At 41.1% G+C, this 22,667-nt stretch overlaps 1 protein-coding gene across 1 annotated transcript in view; it reads left to right on the top strand.

Annotated features, from left to right (window-relative positions):
* Positions 1–15,719: 15,719 nt before the first annotated feature.
* Positions 15,720–22,667, top strand: part of ARMC10 (armadillo repeat containing 10) — a 29,613-nt gene continuing 22,665 nt past the window's right edge. Inside the window, exon 1 of the mRNA XM_029233424.1 lies at positions 15,720–16,326. Within this exon, the coding sequence (XP_029089257.1) occupies positions 15,720–16,326 (607 nt within the window). The remainder of the gene's footprint in view (positions 16,327–22,667) is intronic.

Genomic DNA, 22,667 nt, shown 5'->3' with positions numbered 1-22,667 from the left:
TCAGACAAAGTCAAATAATGTGACAGTTTCTAAACTAAATGTGATTTATAGATATCCCTCTGTGTTTATTCAATGTTACCAAATAACCAGAGCAACATGCAGTTTACCTTTACTCTTAAAAATATTCCATTGTAAATGGCGAGTTGTTGCATTATGTGAGGGGTCACGGGTTAGATCCCTGGTCCAGGAAGGGACAGTCCAATTGAAGAAATAGTTGTGATTACCTTAGATCAATGGTTTCTACCATTTTTAAATATGAGGAACTCCTTTTTTATTGAAGTATAGTTGATTTACAATGTTGTGTGAGTTTCTGGTGTACAGAAAAGTGATTCAGATATAGATATAGATATATTCTTTTTCATTATGGTTTATTATAGGATATTGAATATAATTCCCTGTGCTATACATTAGGACTTTGTTGTTTATCTTTTTTATATATAGTAGTTTGTATCTGCTAATCCCAAACTCCTAATTTATCTTTTCCCCCTCCTCCTTTTCCCTTTGGTAACCATAAGTTTGTTTTCTGTGTCTGTTTCTGTTTTGTAAATAAGTTCATTTGTATCATATTTTAGATTCCACATATAAGTGATATCATATGGTATTTGTCTTTCTCTTTCTGGCTTACTTCACTTAGTAAGATAATCTCTAGGTCCATCATGTTGCTGCAGATGGCATTATTTCATTCTTTTCTTATGGCTGAGTTATTTTCCATTATATATATATAATGGAAATTGAATCAGTGATTTTAATGGGTGGAGGGAAAGGACGCTCCATATATATATATATATGTATATATGTATATATATGTGTGTATATATATATATATATATATATATATATATATATGTTCCGCACACAGCAACGAAGACCCAGTGCAGCCAAAAATAAGTAAATAAAATAAAGTAAATTTTAAAAATGTATTGGTGGGGCTTCCCAGGTGGCGCAGTGGTTGAGAGTCCGCCTGCCGATGCAGGGGACGTGGGTTCGTGCCCCGGTCTGGGAAGATCCCACATGCCGCGGAGCGGCTGGGCCCGTGAGCCATGGCCGCTGAGCCTGCGCATCCAGAGCCTGTGCTCCGTTAACAGGAGAGGCCCGCGTACCGCAAAAAAAAAAAAACCAAAAAAAAAAAAATGTATTGGTGAGTCATATTTTGAATACCTCTCCATTTGAGACAGAGAAAAAGAGTTACAGCACACATCCCACAGAAACCACCTGGAGTGCTTAGACATTTCTCTTTGGTTCCCTGGTGGGTCTCCTGGTACAGGTGTGGGGATGTGTATGTGTGTATAGCAGGTGAGACTCTCTCTTTGGCCCTTCCTCCACATAGGGCCTCCTCTTGCTGGCTTTTTTCCTACTCCTCTCTCTCATGAACAAAATAATTCCACCTCTGAGTCATGCAGAGTTCTTCCCACCTACCTCCATGAGCCAAGTGTCAACAGATCCAGGCCTGGGGGTCCTGGGTTTTAGACTCTCAGCAGTTCTCATAGTGTTCCTCCACATAAGAGCATAATTCTCCTGACTGAACCTGCACAACACATTTTCCCATTTGCTGTAGCTCCATGTCCCCCCGCCCCACTTAGTGTGCAACCTGCGGGCTGGGAACCTAGCCCCTAGGGCTATGGCCAAAGGGTAAGACCTCGATGTCTCTCCCTTCCCAGCTCTGCCTCCGATGTAGCCCCACCCCAGCTGCTTACAGTGAGCACTCAGCCATCTGCAGACTAATTTCCTTCTCCCCCAGACCTAAAGAATATAGTGATACGGGAGATCAGTGTTCTCACCAAAGTTGTCAAGCTGGGTTTGAATAGTCTTCTATTACCTAAGGGCTGAAGTTGTCTATTCCCTGGAGGCTAGACTTCAGACAGCTCCCTAAATAGCCCTGATGAAAAGCCCATCTGCTTTCTAGCCCTTCTGTGCCTCGATCACTAGAGTACTGAGTTTCTCTACTCCCTACTCCACATTCTCCCCTTGATCCTAGTCTGGTACCCAGAGGACATCTGCAGCAGAATAACCTGGGGAGTGAATTGGTCTCAGAGGGTGAGGTCTAGGAACCTGCATTTTGATTGGCTCCCCAGTTGATTCCTATCACACTGAAGCCTTACTGGAATTCAGCTTTAAAGTAAATTATTGAGAAAATTGGGATCTGATAAATGAATATGAGAGGTTGCTTATTTCTTTATATTTCCAAGCTCCACAGATCAGAAAACTACTTTTCCTGAAAAGTTATCCCGCAGATATCAAATCAAGTTAAAGGGTAAGTCTATGGAATGCTAATAAAGTCATATGGAACTAGCATAGTTCAAATGTTCACTTTTTGCGTAACAAATCTCACTGTTCGTAGTTTCCCACTGGGCAAAATAAAATATCCTGGGGTTTCACATCTTAACGTGTGAACAGTGCATAGCTCCATGCAAATATGAAAGCATAGTTAGTGAATCAATAGATTTTTTTTTCTGCTATAAAAACATTACCTTGGTCTTTATTAGGAGAGACAAAATATGCAAACATGCCTGCAAAATGAATGTTTGACTCTCAAAAAACGATGAGTAGGGCTTTATTATTGCTAGCCTTCTTAGTAAAAACTTACATGGTCAAGGACAAAAAAAAAGACCATGACTTACTTGGCTTTCTCAGTCTTGTAAATTCACAAAACAATTGTGCAATCCTCCGCTTTCTTTGCCTCTGCCTCCCTAATCTCAGTCCAGAATATTTCTCAAATATTCTGAAAAATGTCTGGGTACTGAGGACAAAGAAGGGTTTATCCAAGACGGTTGTTTCTGCTCCTTTTCAGTACTACCCATCTTACAAGAAGCAAGATAATGCAGTGAATGGAGTCCTCTGGGTTTAACTCCTGGATCTGTAATTTTCTGGTATGTAACCTCTGACAAGCTACTTCTCTTGTGCTTCTGTTTCCTTAACCATACATGGGATAATAAAGGTATATATATCATAGGGCTATCATGATAATTAAATGAATTAATATATGTAAAGTACTTTGAATTGTTTTCTAGCACAAAATAAGTACTCAATAGATAATAATGATAACAAGCCATCATCATTTTTTAAACTATTCCACTGCTAATTATCACTTCCATTACAGGAAAAGACTTGGACAAAGAGAAAATAAATTTTAAAATATTCCCTTGTACCATTCAAAGGCCAGTGTAATGACAGAGAAAGAGAGACTTTATACCAAGTCTATTGGAAGAGATTAAGACCAATGCATTTGGTCTTGGTTAGGAGAGAGAAATGGTTAGGAGAGAGAAGTTGATAGAACAATAGTTTAAATATAAATAGCAAGGTAGGAACTGTATATTAGAACTATGGGTAGATATAAGACACTTGAGAGAGCAAGTCTTGTTTATCTTTTTAGATACTCAGATAAACATAGGAAAAATGCTAAGGGCCTAAATAGCAATATAGAAGATAATTGCTTCATGAGGGCAGAGATAAAAGTGATTACCAAATGCTTGTGGGGTCCTCAGCAGTTGGAGAAACTTTCAACTGGTAAGGAGAGGGCAAGGGTCTTCCTCTTGGCAAGAACAAAGCCTCAGGGGCACAGACCAGTTTGGCTGGAATGGAGGATAAATGTAAAAGAGAAGCAGGCAGGGTCACTCTGTGACGACGTCAGAATTCCATACCGGGACCCAGGACTGGATCCTCCTCTAGACACAATAGGTCACTCATGATCAAACCCCTGCAAGATCAATCACATGGCCAAGGTCACAGATGGCCATACAACAGAGAGTCGCAGCTCAGTGTGTTTCCAAGATCCCTCTAGGGTTGACCTTGACTTTTAGAGGGTATATTCTTGCTTCTGGATTTCACAGATGAGGCAGAGAAGGGCCAAGTGATTCACAGAGCCAGCATGTTTTTAAACTACAAACCTAGGACTCCCCCCTGGCCCATACCATGCACTGAAACAAAATTGTGTGCATGTGTATCTTTCTCCAGAACTTGAGAGGTTTTTTTTCACATTATCTCTTCCAAAATATTTTATTCATACGCCAACCCCCAAACACATTCTTCTTTCAAGTAGACGGTAATCAACATATAGTTTACACCTTGTTTTTTTTCCAGATGAGATTGCTTTTAAAATTGCAATGTCAGCACCAAATAGTTACAGAAACCCCTTTACTTAGGAAGAGGCTTAAGTTTCTAAACATTGTCCAAAGTCCCTTCAACCTCCCTACCCTCCAACCCCCAAAACAAGTCCAAAGTGCCATCTCAGAAATGCTCACCATCCCCATCTGTAGTAGAGATGGTGTTGGCATGCTGTAGTTCTAGGAGTGTCTTAATGTTTTTCTATGGAAGTTAGTAAGTTAAAAATTTGTAAATAAAGGGGGTTCTGTGTCTTGTCAACATTTAAATAGAGGATGCCAAATTTTTATTTTAGAAACTCTATAACTAAAAACATATTGAAGATTATCGAAAGGGATCAACTGGATTTAGCCATTAAGGAGGGACCCCAGGGACAGGAAGATGCCCCCAAGGCCAGAACTTGAGGGGTTTTAAGGCAGACTGGACAGGAGAGGAGACGAGGTCTCTGTGAGGTGAGAGCAAGACAGTAAAAGCAGGATCCTAATACCTGTGGGATTGTGCCTGGCCCAACAGGGAGGTGGTCACCAGCCATGTAATCCCTAGATGAGTAGGTGAATTGTTACTGAAGAAATAATAAGCCTTTGGGTTGTCATATGCCTTTGGGTTGTTTAAGTGTACCATGGGTTTTCCTCTGGAACTGCATCTATGAACTGGCTGACTGGGCTAAGGGAACACAGCAAACATAACTGCCCTCAGGGGAAGCCACAACCTTCTAGTCCCAGGGTCCAGCAAAATGAGTTAGTGTGACCAGTTCCTTGTGGTCTCTTGCTCATATATTTAGTAATTCCTGATTCTTGCATCTCTGGCAAGTATTTGCAGCTATTAGTCTCTAAAAAAACTGATAGTAGAGTCTATGTGATTTAGAAATAAATACGTTTTTTTAAATACAGATTGGAAAATTAATCATGAAAGAAACACAAAGCATAAAAACTGCATAAGAATTTTTTTAAACATGTATTTATTTATTTATTAATTTCTAAAAATAGAAAACTTTGCATAAAGATCATGGTTTGTAACTTAAACATGCCCTCTGCTGGGCAGATCTAGTTTTGCAAACTCCTTTAATCTTTCCTAGTTGTTAAACCGAAACCTGAGCTAACACTTTCTCACTCGCAGATGCAATCTTTATATGTAGGGACTAAAGAGTTTTGTAGACATTATACCCTTAATATCTTGCCCATCTTTGGTCCCTATGGGGCAGGCCTTGTTTGTAGACAGTGTGCTGGCTTCTGCCTAGTATGTAGAAAATTGAGAGAGAAACAGATTTCTAAATACTTCTGATAACCTACTGTTTGATATTCTACCAATAGGGCTTCATTGTATGGACTCCTAGCTTAGTGAAAGCTTTTAAAATACAAGTGTATTTTGGAAGGAATATCTCAAAGGAAGGAGATTCCAACAGTGGTGGGATGAGTATTTCAGAGTTCTCAGAGAAAGAAACAATGAATATAATGAGAGTGAAGAATTAGAAGGCAATATTCAGTTTCCCCACAACTGTATCGAGGCGCAGGCTCTCAGTGTCTACATGTAGATAGTTTTTTTAAAAACTTTGAATTTCTGAAATATACTTTTGCCAAATCTTAGAATAATATATAGAAAGTAAATATTTTATTGCCCAAATTCCCAAGTCTTTGATCATTTAGTTCACTTTTTTTTTTCAAATCTAAAATTAAAGTTTAAAACAATACTTGACTCCAAGGTCTAAAAAAATGTCTCTATGTTTATATCTGGTGTATAAATAATACACCTGGGTTGCATGACACTGTGCTAGGTGCTGATGGTCTATGAGGTCCACTCACTTGCTGCAACATGGAGGACATGAACCATGAAGGAAGAGATTATTTCCTGTGATTGATCACAGTGGTTTCAAATTTTGTTTTTTAAATCAGAAAAAAAAATCTTAAAAAAAACCCCAAACTCATGGGAATCCCCAAATATAATCTAGATCCTTTCTTAACCTCTAGAGCATCCCCCATAGGCGTCCTTAGAACCCTGGGATTCTGCTAAAAAAGAAAAAAAAACTTTGGAAATCTATCAGTATGCAATTAGTCACACACAGGCCTACGTGAAAGCAGAGTGAGAAGATTTTATGAAAGTGCCATCGTAAGCAGGAAAAGAGGCTGACCCATCTAGGAAAGAGGGTGTCCAGGAGACCTCAGCTGGCACAGCAGCCAGAGGAAAAGGGCTCTCGTCCCAGGGAGACCAGACACAGGCCTGCAAACTGGCCAGCCAGCTGGTTTCCTAGGATGAGAAACCAGCACTTGCCAGCAATGAGTGTTTTTATGCTTCCTATGCTTTCTTTGTATGTTTTTTTTCTAATTCTCCATCAATAAATTTCACTTGATAATAGTATGGGAAAGCAAAAAAGGAGGCACTTTTCCCTACACGTAAGCCTGTTTTCATTATTTTGTTTAAATATATGAACTTTTTCTGATTATAAAAATATATATGTTCTATGTAATTTGGAAAGTTGAAAAAAAATACAAAGAAAATAAAAAGCAACCATCATCCTGACAACCAGAAATAGCCTCTAATAAAAATTTTAATTTCAGTCTTTCCTCAACACATATATTTTTACAAAATTAAAATTAGGATCATACTACAGTTTTTTTTTTAAATAAATTTATTTATTTTATTTTTGGCTGCGTTGGGTCTTCGCTGCTGCGTGCGGGCTTTCTCTAGTTGTGGTGAGCGGGGGCTACTCTTCATCGCAGTGCATGGGCTTCTCATTACAGTGGCTTCTCTTTGTTGTAGAGCATGGGCTCTAGGCACGCCAGCTTCAGTAGCTGCGGCATGCGGGCTCAGTAGTTGTGGCTCGTGGGCTCTAGAGCGCAGGCTCAGTAGTCGTGGCACACGGGCTTAGTTGCTCCGCGGCATGTAGGATCTTCCTGGACGAGCGTTCGAACCCGTGTCCCCTGCTTTGGCAGGAGGATTCTTAACCACTGTGCCACCAGGGAAGTACCTACATATACCTTTTTTTATTCCTGGCTAGTTATTACATTGCGAACATTTTTCCATGCCACCAAAAATTCTTCAAAACATCATGTATTGAGGTTGGTTGATAACCTATTGCATAAAATTATACCATAAATGTTTACAATTTATAAATGGCTGGACATTTAGGTGTTTTTAACTTTTTCCCTTTATTAAAAATTATATGGTATACATATTATCACTACTAATGATGAAATGTACATATCTTCACCTCTATTTCCTTAGAAATAGAATCAAAATGTGTATTTTGAAGATCTTCATACATTTCTCAAAATTGCTTTTCTAAAAAGATATTATCAGTTTATACTTTCATTGATAGCCAATGGGAGTGTCCCATTCACCTTGCCAACACTGAGAATTAAAACATTTTTATATTTGTTGATTTGATGAAAATAATTCATTTTCATCTACATTTCATTTTTTCAGTGCAGTTAAATTAGTTTTCTTACATTTACTAGCTGCTATAGACTGAACCGTGTCCCTGCAAAATTCATATATTGAGGGGCTTCCCTCGTGGCTCAGTGGTTAAGAATCCACCTGCCAGTGCAGGGGACACGGGTTCAAGCCCTGGTCTGGGAAGATCCCACATGCCATGGAGCAACTGAGCCTGTGCGCCACTACTACTGAGCCTGTGCTCTAGAGCCCGTGAGCCACAACTACTTAGCCCATGAGCCACAACTACTGAAGCCCGCACGCCTAGAGCCCATGCTCCACAACAAGAGAAGCCACTGCAATGAGAAGCCCACGCCCTGCAACAAAGAGTAGCCCCCGTTCGCTGCAACTAGAGAAAGCCCGCATGCAGCAACGACGACCAAATGCAGCCAAAAATAACTAAATAAATTTATTTTTAAAAAATTCATATTTTGAAACTCTATTCCCCAATGTGATGGTATTTGGAGATGGGGCCTTTGGGAGATAATTAGGTTTAGATGAGGTCATGAGGGTAGGATCCTCACGATGGGATTAGCACCCTCATATAAAGAGACACCAGACAGCTTGCTCTCTTTCTTTCTCTGCCAAGTGAGGACACAGTGAGAAGGCAGCCATCTGCAAGCTAGGAAGGGAGCCATCAACAGCACTCAGCCATGCTGGCACCCTGATCTTAGACTTGCAGCCTCCAGAACTGAGAAAATAAATTTTTGTTATTTAAGCCACCCAGTCTATGGTATTTTATTATAGCAGTCCAAGCCAACCAAGATACTAGCCATCTATGATTTTCTATACATTTGATATGTCATTTTTGGGGACAGGCTTTATTTAGATAAGGATGCAAGATATAACAGTAACCAAAGAGAGAATCTCAAAGGGATGGTAAAATTCAGAAAGATAGCAGGGCCACTTGTTGAATCTCTACTCACGTCTCCCGAAGTCTCCCCCTGGAGTCTTTCTCAGCTAAGGGTTTAAAGGGTTTTGTGGTTTGAGACAAGCCATGGCAGCAGTTAGTCCATGACTTACTCTCTGTCTTGGTCCATTTGGACTCCTATCACAGAACACCATAGACTGGGGGACTAATAAACAACAGAAACTTATTTCTCACAGTTCTAGAGACTGGGAAGTCCAAGATCAAAGTGCAGGAAGATTCTGTGTCTGGTGAGCACCACTTCCTGGTTCATAGATGGCCATCTTCTGACCGTGCCCTTACATGATGAAAGGAGCAATGGAGCTCTCCGGAGTCTTCATTATAAGTATTCTAACCCTGTCTATGATGGCTCCACCCTCATGACCTAATCACCTCCCAAAGGCCCCACCTCCTAATACCATCACATTGGAGATTGGGTTTTAACATATGAATTTTGGGGAGACATAAACGTCCAGTCTATAGCATGTTCATATCACTTTGTGCATTTTTTGCAATATGAAACTAATCACTGTGATTCCTGAAGATTTGAAAATAGGTATCAATTTATTTCGGTGCATGTGAGAACAACTGTCCCATGTGTGACACTGATTGCAGGTGACCAACCTGACTAGACAGCCGCTCCACCCTCCCTGTGCCACTCAGACTCTTCCTGAAGTTCCAGAAGCTTGGTGCCTGTGAAAACAACAACCTTCTCAAAGACACAATGATCATATCTGGGTCAAAGGTAAGTTTCTCTGGCTTATTAAATATGTTAATGCATTCCAGACCTGCACTAATATGGCAGCTACTAATTTCATGTGGCTATTGAGCACTTCAAATGTGGCTAGTCCAAACTGAGATGTGCTGCAAGTGTAAAATACACACTCAATTTTGAAGACTTAATATGATTTTATATTGAGTCCATGTTGAAATGATTATAGCCTGGATAGATTGGTTTGTAGAAAATCTATTGTTAAAATTAACTTCGCCTACTTCTTTTCACTTCTTTAACGTGTCTGTCGGACACCCAAAGGGATAACGCACAGAGCACTCAGGAGGAAGTTTGAGCTAGAGACAGCTTCAGAGTCATAGCTGCAAATGGTTGAAGCTGTTTTCTACTAGCACATGGTAGATGCCCGGCAAATGCTTGCTGACGAAGTGGTCAAATGTACCCTTCTTAGCTGACCACTCTTGCCATCCCCTCCAAGAAAAAAAGGCTGGCTGGTGTCCAGAGCCTAATCTGTTGTTAAAAAAAAAAAAAACCTAACTTGAATTGAACATAAAATCCAGCAGATTTTAAGCTGGTGTGCAAACCTCTAGAAGCCCACAAAGGCTTTCCAAGGGATATGTGAGAGTGAATAGTATAAAGGACTCCATTTCCAGATCCTCACCTTTCCCATGTATTCTTTCCAGAACCTGATTTGCCTCAGGACACATTTTGTGATTTTCTTTTCCCGTTCTTCCCATTCACAATTGCTTTCTCCCGCTCTAGAAACTAAAGGCCTGTCTCTCATCCATCTGGAATCTCACTACACAGAAAACTGAGGCAGAGAGATTTAGAAACTTGCTCAAAGTCACACAATTAGTAATTGGCAAAGCCAAGAATCAAACCTAGGCAATCTCGTAATAATAGATGATCCCCTTGTATTGCTTCACACACTTTAGGGTTCAAGTAATAAACCTCAACTAAACATGGAATTTATTGGCTCCTACACTAGAAATTCTAAAGGTAGATCATGCTTTGGATGAATTTAACCCAGTGACTAACTGATGTCACTAGAGGCCTGATTTCTTTCCATTTCCCGACTCTACCTTCCTCAGAATCCGCTTACCCTAAAACCATCTTTCCTTGTGGACACAGGAGAATTGGCAATGGCTCCCAGGCCTACATGCTTCCCCACAAACATCCAGAGATGCTATATCTCTGTCCCAGCATTCCAACCAAGCAACCTGATCTAAACTGGTTTAGGTCACATCTTGTCCTCTCCCATGATCCTCACCACCACCCGTCATAGTCACAAACATTGTGGCCAGGGCACTTGAATGCGCTGGTTGTCATAAGCCAATCAGGGTCCAACCCCAGAGTTAGGGATAGTCAGTTTCCCTGAAGCATATGGGCTATATGGGGAAGAGGTAGTTTATGGAATAAGAGTGTAAGAAATATTAGGAAGAGGGAAGTAGATGTTGTGTAGGCAACTTGTTAATGTCCAGTATACATCTGCTCCTGGGGAACATAGAAAAGAAAGAAGGGATATTTATAGAAGAATTGAGACCCACTTACTGGGTGATAGTGTTGTAATCCACATCTTATTCGTTCAGATAATACTTTGAGATCCAACTTGATCCCAGATTCCCCTTGAATGAACAAGCCAGGTATATAGCTGATTGTATTTCCTTAAATGGCCGTAACAATATATCCCATCCCATGAGCTCTTTTTGCAATGTGACTTTGATACACTTCCCATCAAGAAGTGGGGTATATGTTCCCTCCTCTTGAATATAGGTGAAAATAATGTTATGTTGACTTCCAAGCCTAGGTCATAAATGGTGATAAACTTCTACCCAGTTCTCTCTGGGGACACCTGCACTTAGAACTCAGCCACCATACTGTGAGGAAGTCCAAGCAGCCCATGGAGAGGCCCATATGGAGGAACCAAGCCTCCTGGTTCACAGACCTAACTGAACTCCCAGCCAACATCTGACACCAACTTGCCAGGCATGTGAGTGAACCATCTTAAAAGTGGATCTTTAACCCTCTGCTGATCCACCCTGGATGGTACCACATGGAGCAGAGACAAGCTCTCCCTAAAAAACCTTGCAAGAATTTCAGATTTTTGAGCAAACTAAGTGAGTCATGTTGTTTTAGGCCATGAAGTTTTGCAGTTGTGTTACACAGAAATGAATAATTGATACAGCAAGCTAACAGAAAATGACTGCACAGCCAAATCAAGCCTGTCATTTCATCCATCCCTAGCTACATACGTTATGAGCAGCCATGACTATCATTTATTTTAACTTTTTATTATGGAAAACTTCAAACGTATATAAAGTAAACAATAGTATAATGAACCCCTATGTGCCCATCACCCAGTTTCAACAATTATCACCATTCTGTGATCTTTGTATTATCTATATATTCACCCATTTTTCCACCTGTTCTCAATTATAATTTTTTTAGGTAAAGCTTACATGAATTCAGCACAAATCCTCGCTGTATAATTCTGACAATGGGTACACCTACACCTCAGTCATTTTCCAACTCCCCAGAAAGTCCCCCGTGTAGCGTTCCACTTAAGCCTTCTGTATCAGTCAGCGTCCAGCCAGGAGACAGAAATCACACCAGTAAGTTGAGTAAAGAACGTTTATTCTATTCTAATAACTAAATTCTAATAATTTAATTCAAAGTTATTCATATTAACAGACAATGGTTTTAAATTAATAATAACTAACATGTTAAAGAAAACAGGATATGATAGACAAAATGGATGAAAAGATGCAGAATATTAATTGGAATGTATAAAAAATCAAATGGACATTCTAGAACTGAAAAATATACCATCTGAAATTAAGAACTCATTTGATTCATTTGATGTATTTAACAGTAGACAGGACTCAGCATAAAACAGAATCTGTAAACGTGAAGACAATCAATGAAAAATATCCAAACTTAAGCACAGAAAAGAGAATGGGGAAAAAACAGAAGAGAGCCAAAGAGGCATAGGCATGTAGGACTAAGTTAAAAAAAAAAAAAGCTAACATATTTATGATCGGAGTCCCAGAGGGAGAAGAGAGAATTAGGTAGAAGCAGAATTTGAAAATGACCAAGAATTTTCTAAAACAGATGAAAAATATCAATCAACAGATTCAGTAAGCCCAGTGAATCAAGCAGGATTGGAAAAAAAAAAAAAATCAGCCTCTATTCAAAAGTTGGCAGGGAAATGATATCCTAAGTAGACAGCCAGGTTTTATTCAGGACAGGTAGGTGGAGTTCAGAAGAGGTTAAATATACATAGAAATCTGTGATGAAAGATGATGTATTCCAAAACTTGCAGAAGATGGGTTTTAGAAGAGTGCTAGGCATGGAAAATTGGGTCAGGCGAATAGATGTACAGGGATATGAGACACAATGGGATTCAGCCTGATAGTCTCTTAGGGGAAGCAGGTAACCAGGTTAAGGTGGGTGTGTGAGGCTCTCTTGCACCTGCTGGTAACGTGGTAGCAGAGGTGAGTGAAGGACTCCTCGGAAGAATACCGTCTTAGGCAATGGGGAGCACTTCTAAGGGCCTCTTTTCTCTAGGGGCAAAACAGTATGGTAGGCTGGTGAGGAAGAGGTGCTCTCATCCAGAGGAGGAACCAGGGATGCCTCTTGCAGCCATGTAGTGTTATGGCAAGTGGAGAGCAAGGCAAGGAGAGGTTACTACTTCCCTGATGTTCCCTGACCCTCAACTTGAGTCCAGTTGTGCTACCTGCTCCATGGCCAACTTGGACTGAGTCATCACTCAGAATGGCTTTATCCTGAATCTTAAATAGCCCTCTGTATCTGCAGGTTCTTCATTCATGGATTCAACCAAATGTGGATCCAAAATGTTTGGGAAAAAATTCCATTGTTTCAAAAAGCAAAAGACTTCACTGTGTGCAGGCAACTATTTACATAGCATTTACATTGGATTAGGTGCTATAAGTGATCTAGAGATGATTTATTTAGAGGTGATTTATACAGTGGGATGTATGTATGCAAATACTATGCCATTTTATGCAAGGTCCTTGAGCATGCACAGATTTTAGTATCCATGGCAGGTCCTGGAACCAACCCTGAGGATACTGAGGGACAACTGTATTAGGTCCTTTGAGGAGGCTCTTTCTCCCCAGGATACTTTCACCCCTCCAGGCCTACTTGTATTGATATGATAGTACAAAAATGGTTTCAAAGAGGGAAAATTGATGAACCACAGATTTTTCAGGTTCTCCCCTTGGAAACTAAGTCCATTTCCTTTTTATAAGTTTGGAATTTTGCACTATGAAGTCATGTGTTATTTTTATTTATTTATGGCTGTGTTGGTTCTTTGTTTCTGTGCGAGGGCTTTCTCTAGTTGTGGCAAGCGGGGGCCACTCTTCATCGCGGTGCACGGGCCTCTCACTATCGCGGCCTCTCTTCTTGCGGAGCACAGGCTCCAGACGCGCAGGCTCAGTAGTTGTGGCTCACAGGTCCAGTTGCTCCACGGCATGTGGGATCTTCCCAGATCAGGGCTCGAACCCGTGTTCCCTGCATTGGCAGGCAGATTCTCAACCACTGCGCCACCAGGGAAGCCCGGAAGTCATGTGTTAATATATCTGACCAAGAAAAAGGTCTAATAAAACAAAAAGATGAAGATACTGACAGAGAACTATACAAACATTCCACTTTCTGACCCCCATCTCCTATTTTCCAGCTCCCTCACTCAATTACTCCCTCTACCCCTCTTCATTCCCTTCTTACAAACTTCTACTTTCTACCCACATATCAGTATTATGTCTTGTTCTCATTTCCCACCCAGTCCTTAGAGTCCTTGCCCATCACTTCAGGCACTCTCAAAAGCTTAGCTCCCTCACCATTGCCCTTCCATTATATATGTCTGGCAAACTCCTATCCTGGATGAAGTCAACTCTTATTTGTGTACCTGCATCTGATTTACTGAGTGCTGCTTGAGAAAATCATATAACTGGGAAGATGAGTACCATGCTCTCTACACATTTTCAGATATAATTGTACAGTAAACATGAACATGAATGAAACTCATCATAAAAAAATTAAAACAATACAGATGTATATGGAGTAAAAGATGAGAGTTCTCTCCTAAAACCATTCCCCAAAACATTGCTGTTAAGTTTGCCATATGTTCTATGCATGTATTATTGTCTTAAATATAGATATATATATGCATGTACATATATATACATATAAACATACATATATACACGTATACATACATATATGAAATCAGATAGGTAGCTAGATTGTAGTACACACTTTGTTAAGCAATTTGCATTTTTTTCTTTTTAAAATTTAATATGTCACGGAGAGCCCTTCTTCTCAAAAGGTACAGGTATATTTTATTCTACATAATATCCCATTCCCTTACTTACACTTAGGTAATAACCATTTTCACTATGAACAATGTTATAATGAAAATACTTGTACATCCTTCTGGTTACATGTGCAAATATGTCTCTAAAGTGGATCCTCAGAAGTGGAAATGCTTGGTCAAAGGGTATTCATATTTAACATTTTAATACATATTTCTAAATTACCATCCAAAAAGGAGGAGCTATACTGAATTGCCCTCCCACCTGTGTAGGAGAGTTACTACCCCAAGCTGGGCTCTCAATACTGCCTGGCTCTCCTTCTCTTTCCTTCCCTAGACTTCTAACTCTCCCTCCTTCTCCGCATAACTTAACTACTCAAAACCTCTTCTGCACCCTCCATCCCCACCCAAACATACTCATTCTTGGCAAATATTTCACCTAATATTAGCAGAGAAAATGGAAGTCACCAGAAGAGAACGTTCTTGACTTCCTATCCCCAAACCTACAAAACCTATCCACCTCTTGTCCTCCTTCCCTCCTGTTACAAGGCGGGTGGGTGAGGACAGTCCTTCCTCCCGTGTTTAAGTCCTGGTTGTGCGGTCCTTCCCTTCACAAAGGGCTAACTACCTTCCACCTAAAGGTCTCAGCTTCCACTCCTCAGCCAACTTAAATCTATTTTCATAGAGCCTTCATCGCTCTACTGAAAACCCAAACTCACCTTGGGTCAAATCCACTACACCTTTTCAGGTCCTTATCTTAGGTGACACTATTGCCCACTCTCTTCATAAAGCCACACTCTCCTGCTTTTCCTTCTCTGTCTCCACAGCACTTCATTTTCACTCCTCTAGTCTTCAGGCTCCTCTTGTCCAAAACTTAAAAGTTGGAGTTTGGGGTTTCTGTCCCGAGGCCCTTTGTTCCTTCTCTCTGGGAGATGTCACCCATTCCCCCCTTTCAGCCACTGTCACCCCTCTGTCTTCAACTCTGATCGGCATGTTCAGCCCAGACCGCCGACCTGCCCAAATGTGACTTCATCCTTTCCTTTTCGCTCCTCTGAACCTCCACTCCCTCTCTCCACCAAACCCCAGTCCCTCCTCTGGGAAATCTCTTCCAATTCCTTTCTCTTCTAACTCCGGCGCCACTTGGCTCCAGTACCTCGCAGACCTGAGGAATGTATTTCTCCTTGAAGTAGTTCCTCAGCCTGGGGTTGGCAAGGCGCAGCGAGGCCATGACCAGAGGCCCTGCTGAAACTCTGCGCTTCCAGCCTGCTCTTCACGCCCCGCGCAGCAGGAGCCGCGCCTGGCGTGGGGCTAGCGCGTCTCGGCGTTGCCCCGGCAACCACGCTGCGTGGGGGGGAGGGGCTAGGCGCTGCGTTGCCCCGAGCGCCCACCCTGGTGCCGAGGACTGCCGGGAGGGAGGTGAACCTCGGGCCGGCCCGGGGTTGGTCCCTGGTGTGTGCTGTTGGGGCGTTCAGTCCTTGCAGCTCTTCACCCAGTCTCGCTCTCCTTCACCCGCGCCCCGCCCAGACTCGAGGAAGCCGCCGGGACGCGTCCGGGCCGACAGGGCGGTTTCCGAGAGGCGGAGCTCAGTCGCCCATTTCCTTTCTCCGTCGGCTAGAACCCGGACGGCGGCAGTACCCTCTGGCTTCGGACTGTCCTGCGCCAGGCCCAGCGCTGCGCGTGGCCCCAGCGGCAGCATGGGCGGCGCCCGGGATGTGGGCTGGGTGGCGGCGGGCCTGGTCCTAGCGGCCGGCGCCTGCTACTGCTTCTACAGGCTGACGCGGGGCCGGCGGCGAGGCGTCCCCGGGCTACGGCTGCGCCCCTCGCGCTCTGCAGGTGAGGCCACGGGGTGCCTAGCAGGTGGGCGGGGACTGGGACTGTGGCTTTCCCAGAGTGGGGGTTGAAGACGCCACAGGTGCTCGTGGCTTTCCAGTGCTGGGAGTAAATAAGGAGCCCAGCCAGGGAGGGAGGCTGATGAGAAGGGCAAAGTCGGGAAGCCCAGGTGCAAAAGACGGGTCTTCCACTTGATTGGGTGAGTGTAAGGTTCAGAGCTGGTTCCCCGCCTCCATTTCTTTGTTCAAAATTCCGGGATGAAAAATTGCCCAGACTTTCTTGTCTGAGTCTGGCGTCACAGCGGAGGACTGTTTCTCAAAAGCGTGTTGATTGCCTCTCAACGTTAAAGCTTGCTCCCGGCCTTTGTGTTACCAGGGGGATTCTGGGGCGATAGATGAAATTCTGCGTGCAGGTAGCCTGGAAGAAGGGACGCCAGAGGGGCAGTTCTGAGGGGAGGTACTTTGAAGTCGCCTTGGTATGCGAGAGATCCTGGAGATACAGATATAGCTATGTATATCAAATTAGAACAGTTGTCTGCATGGAGGACACCCTCCTGGCGGACAAGTGCATGGTTAGGTTTCGGTCCAAAAATTGATTGATGCATTCAGGATTCTAACAACTTGTTGAATGTTCTGGGGGGTATTTCAGGTCATGGAAGCTGTTACAGAAATAATTAAAAATAAAATCTCCTGCCGACCAAGAAATTCCTCTCTACAAATGTAGGAAAGAACTAAATAGCTTTATTAGAGAATAAGCATTAAACCAGATTGCTACGCCCATCACAGGCAATCTGCTAATGGGATTGCAAAGACAGAATTCTCACCCCTTTATGTATCCAGCCAGATATAACCTATAACCTATTTCATATTAAGTACATGCCCTCAAGATAAAGAGTAATTTGTCCTTAAGAGGACTTGACAGAACCATTTGCTACACGTAGTTCATTCTAAATTCACAGGTAGTTGGGGTGGTATTTGTGTTAGCTAATAGCCGTTATGTAGAAGAAAAATAAGACTTCTCAGTATCTATGATAACCGCATAGTTACAACACAGAGCCAAGAACCGAGCTCTGACTCACCCAGAGACAAGGAGATGGGGACTCCATCTTCCTTGATGTTTACACTTCAGATGACACCAAAGACGCTAAGAAAGATTTTCTTGGGTTTTAAACCGGCAAGAGGCTTACTTAGCTTTTTAAAAGATGTATATTTATATCAAAGGGACAGACAAAGGATTTACAATTACTAGTTTGCTCAAGGAAATGTTCTCAGAAAAGGGAGTGGGTGAAAGCCTTCTTTCCCTTTTGGCACAAGGGGAAAAAAATTCATTTTAAAACAGATTTGGACTTACCCTTACTTCCAAAGCCTACTTTGTTGTCTTTGTGTCATAGATATTTCTGTATAAGTAGTCAGGTGACCCGAACTCAGATACCTTCTCACTTATACTTACTCAACATGATGAACACTGACAAAGTCTTACTACCCCCCCGCTCCACCAAAATCACCAGTACCTTGGCCAGGCAGCTTACAAAATACGTTGCTCACAGCCATTACCTGAAGCTACACTTTTTTCTTTGAAGAAGACTCAAGAAATACCCATTTTGTCAGCATCACGCTTATGTTTTGGAGGATGATCTATTTTTTTTTAATTGAGATAAACACTGTATTAGTTTTAGGTGTACAACGTAATGGTTTGACATTTGTATATATTGCAAAATGATCACCATAGTAAGTTTAGTTGACATCCATCACCACAAGTTTTCTTGTGATGAGAACTTTTAAGGTCTACTGTCTTAGCAACTTTCAAGTATACAATACAGTATTGTTAACTATAGTCACCAAGCTGTACTTTACACTCCTAGTACTCATTGCCCTTATAACTGAAAGTTTGTACCCTTTGACCCAGATCTTCCCATTTCCTTCAGCCCCCAGCCCCTGGCAGCCACCATGACACTCTGTTGCTATGAGTTGAGTTTTTAGATTCCACATAAAAGTGAGATCATTGTGTATTTGTCTTTCATTGTCTGACTTATTTCTCTGGACATCATGCCCTCAGGATCCATCCATGTTGTCACAAATGGCAGGATTTCCTTCTTTTTTATGGCTGAATAACATTCCATTGTATGTATGTGTGAGTGTGAGAGTGTGTGTGTGTGTGTTATCACGTTTTATTTATACATTCATCCATCGATTGACACTTAGGTTGTTTCCATGTCTTGGCTATTGTAAATAATGCTGCAGTGAACATGGCGGTGCAAGTATCTTTTCAAGGTGGTGATTTCGTGGAATCACGAAGTGGAATTGCTAGATCATGCGGTAGTTCCGTTTTTTTAGAATTTTTTTTAAAGGTTTTTTTTGATGTGGACCATTTTTAAAGTCTTTATTGAATTGTTACAATATTGCTTCTGTTTTATGTTTTGGTTTTTTTGTCCACAAGGCCTGTGGGATCTTAGCTCCCTGACCAGGGATTGAACCTGCACCCCCTGTATTGGAAGGTGAAGTCTTAAATCACTAGACCGCCGGGAAGTCCCTGGTAGTTCTATTTTTAATTTTTTGAGGAACCTCCGTATTTTCCATAGTGATTGGAATCCCCACCAGCAGTGCACAAGGGTTCCCTTTTCTCTACATCCTAACCAACACTTGTTATCTATTGTCTTTTTGAGGATAGCCATTCTAACAGGTGTGAGGTGATAGCTAATTGTGGTTTTGGTTTGCATTTCCCTGAAGATTAGTGATGTTGAGCCCCTTTTCATGTACTTGTTGGCCATTTGAATGTCTTTGGGGAAAGGTCCATTCAGAGCCTCTGCCCATTTTATAATTAGATTGTTTCTTTTTTTTTTTCCTATTGAGTTGCTTGAGTTTTTAAAAATATTTTAGATAGTAACCATTTATCAGATAAATGATTTACAAATACTTTCTCCCATTTCATGGGTTGCCTTTTTATTTTGTTGATGGCTTCCTTTGCTGTACAGAAGATTTTTTCATGTAGTTCCACTTGTTTATTTTGCTTTTGTTGCTTTTGCTTTTGGTCAAATCCAAAAAATCATTGTCAACACCCATGTCAAGGAGCTTACCATCTATTTTTTTTTAGGAGTTTTAGGTTTCAGGTCTTTTTTTAAAGAATTTATTATTTGTTTATTTATTGGCTGCTTTTGGGTCTTCGTTGCTGCATGTGGGCTTTTCTCTAGTTGCACCAAGTGGGGTGCGTGGGCTTCTCACTGCGATGGCTTCTCGTTGCGGAGCATGGGCTCTAGGCGCAGGGGCTTCAGTAGTTGTGGCCCGCAGGCTCTAGAGCGCAGGCTTAGTAGTTGTGGCGCATGGGCTTAGTTGCTCTGCAGCATGTGGGATCTTCCCGGACCAGGGCTCGAACCCGTGTCCGCTGCATTGGCAGTCAGATTCTTAACCACTGAGCCACCAGGGAAGCCCCTAGGTTTCAGGTCTTATATTTAAGACTTAATCCTTTATGAGTTGATTTTTGTGTATTGTGTGAGATAGTGGTTCGGTTTCCTTCTTTTCTGTGTGTGAATTTTATTTTATTTTTTATACAGCAGGTTCTTATTAGTTACCTATTTTATACATATTAGTGTATATATGTCAATCCCAATCTCCCAATTCATCCCACCACCACCCACTGCGTTCCCCCCTTGGTGTCCATACGTTTGTTCTCTACATCTGTGTCTTTATTTCTGCCTTGCAGAGTGGTTCATCTGTAGAAAAATGGTACAGATGAACTGGTTTGATTCTTTGGCGTGTAGCTGTCCAGTTTTTCCAACACCATTTATTGATGAGACTCTTCTTTCCCTATTGTATAGTCCTGGCTCCTTTGTCATAAATTAATTGATCATATATGTGTGGGTTTATTTCTGGGCTCTCTGTTCTAGTCCACTCATCTATGTGTCTGTCTTTGTGCCGATACCATACTGTTTTGATTACTATAATATAGTTTGAAATCAGGAAGCATGTGAGTTTCTGTTGTGGATTTTTGGTTTGCAGTTACCATCCATGAGGTTTTGATATAGCAGTACATATATATATAAACAAGATAGTTTTGATAGTTTTGAGTTGCTGGTCTCTTAATCTCAAATACATTTCCAATGTCCTGCATTTCTCCTCTCCTCACAGTTGATGGTTTTGATATTTGTGTGTGAATGATTTCCTAACTTTACTGTATGTTTGCCTTTACCAGTGAGCTTTACCCATTCATAATTTTCTTGTTTTTAGTTTTGGGCTTTTCTTTTTCACCTAGAGAAGTCCCTTTATCATTTGTTGTAAAAGCTGGTTTGGTGATGCTGAATTCCCTTAACTTTTGCTTGTCTGTAAACCTTTTTGACTTCTCTGTCAAATCCGAACGAGAGCCTTGCTGGGTAGAGTATTCTGTTGTTGTTGTTTTTTTTAATATTTTATTACTTTGTTTTTTTTGTTTTGTTTTTCACACACACACACACACACAATTTTATTTTTACAAGAGATAAATAGACTGACACCAAGCATTGTAAATGGATGGCCACAACAAAAACAATGATTGCAATTACCAAACACGAAACACACTCACACTATGTCATAATATTGACATTCACTCCAGTAATCCTCCACTGTAATAGCTCCTTTACTTTGCAGTGAAAATTGATTTGTATATTTTTTGCCTCTGAGTCCTTGTGGGATTTTTTTTTTTTATTCAAACAGAAAGTCACAAAAATTATAATCATCCTCATCAGTTTACTCAGTCCTGTGTAATCAATTTTTTTTTCATCTTGATCTTTTGTTAGCACTTTTATGAGTTCATCAGTTTTCCATTAGAGTTCTGAAAATGCTTATTCATTCAGTTCAGCAGTATAGTCAGTTACCAGAAACCTGTGCTTGTCTTTTCCATGAATTCCTTGAAGGTGAAACCCTTTTATAGGAACATATTTGCAGAAGCATCAGAGTACACCCAGAACTGTCTGTAAATGACGAAAGACTTAAAAATGACCATGGTTAAAGATTTGATGAAAGTTCATAATAATGCAACTGACAAGGAAATTTAGTTATTTCTGAGATATACATTTTAAAGTAATAACTAGAATTATGACTTATAATAGCAGAACATACAAGATTTTTAGAAATTTCATGTAATGTCTGAAACATTTATATTAACATATTTCCATAAAAATAACCCAAAGAAAGTTTAGTTGTTTTGTTTGTTTTTTTATACTGCAGGTTCTTATTAGTCATCAATTTTATACACATCAGTGTATACATGTCAAACCCAATTGCCCAATTCAGCACACCACTGTCCCCACCCCACCACGGTTTTCCCCCCTTGGTGTCCACATGTCAGTTCTCTACATCTGTGTCTCAACCTCTGCCCTGAAAACTGGCTCATCGGTACCACTTTTCTAGGTTTCCACATACATGCGTTAATATACGATATTTGTTTTTCTCTTTCTGACTTACTTAACTCTGTATGACACTCGCTGGATCCGTCCACGTCTCAACAAATGACTCAGTTTCGTTCCTGTTTATAGCTGAGTAATATTCCATTGTATATATGTACCACATCTTCTTTATCCATTTGTCTGTCGATGGGCATTTAGGTTGCTTCCATGACCTGGCTATTGTAAATAGTGCTGCAGTGAACATTGGGGTGCATGTGTCTTTCTGGATTATGGTTTGCTCTGGGTATATGCCCAGTAGTGGGATTGCTGGATCATATGGTAATTCTATTTTTAGTTTTTTAAGGAACCTCCATACTGTTCTCCATAGTGGCTGTATCAATTTACATTCCCACCAACAGTGCAAGAGGGTTCCCTTTTCTCCGCACCCTCTCCAGCATTTGTTGTTTGTAGATTTTCTGATGATGCCCATTCTGACTGGTGTGAGGTGATACCTCATTGTAGGCTTGATTTGCATTTCTCTAATAATTAGTGATGTTGAGCAGCTTTTCATGTGCTTCTTGGCCACCTGTATGTCTTCTTTGGAAAAATGTCTGTTTAGGTCTTCTGCCCCTTTTTGGATTGGGTTGTTTTTTTGATATTGAGCTGCATGAGCTGTTTATATATTTTGGAGATGAATCCTTTGTCCATTGATTTGTTTGCAAATATTTTCTCCCATTCTGAGGGTTGTCTTTTTGTCTTGTTTATGGTTTCCTTTGCTGTGCAAAAGCTTTGAAGTTTCATTAGGTCCCATTTGTTTATTTTTGTTTTTATTTCCATTACTCTAGGAGGTGGATCAAAAAAGATCTTGCTGTGATTTATGTCAAAGAGTGTTCTTCCTATGTTTTCCTCTAAGAGTTTTGTAGCGTCTGGTCTTACATTTAGGTCTCAAATCCATTTTGAGTTTATTTTTGCGTATGGTGTTAGGGAGTGT

Source organism: Monodon monoceros, unplaced genomic scaffold, assembly GCF_005190385.1.
Source record: "Monodon monoceros isolate NGI ecotype Baffin Bay Population unplaced genomic scaffold, NGI_Narwhal_1 Super_Scaffold_2, whole genome shotgun sequence".
NCBI classification, from domain to species: Eukaryota; Metazoa; Chordata; class Mammalia; order Artiodactyla; family Monodontidae; genus Monodon; species Monodon monoceros.
This window is presented reverse-complemented; position numbering and strand designations above follow the sequence as displayed.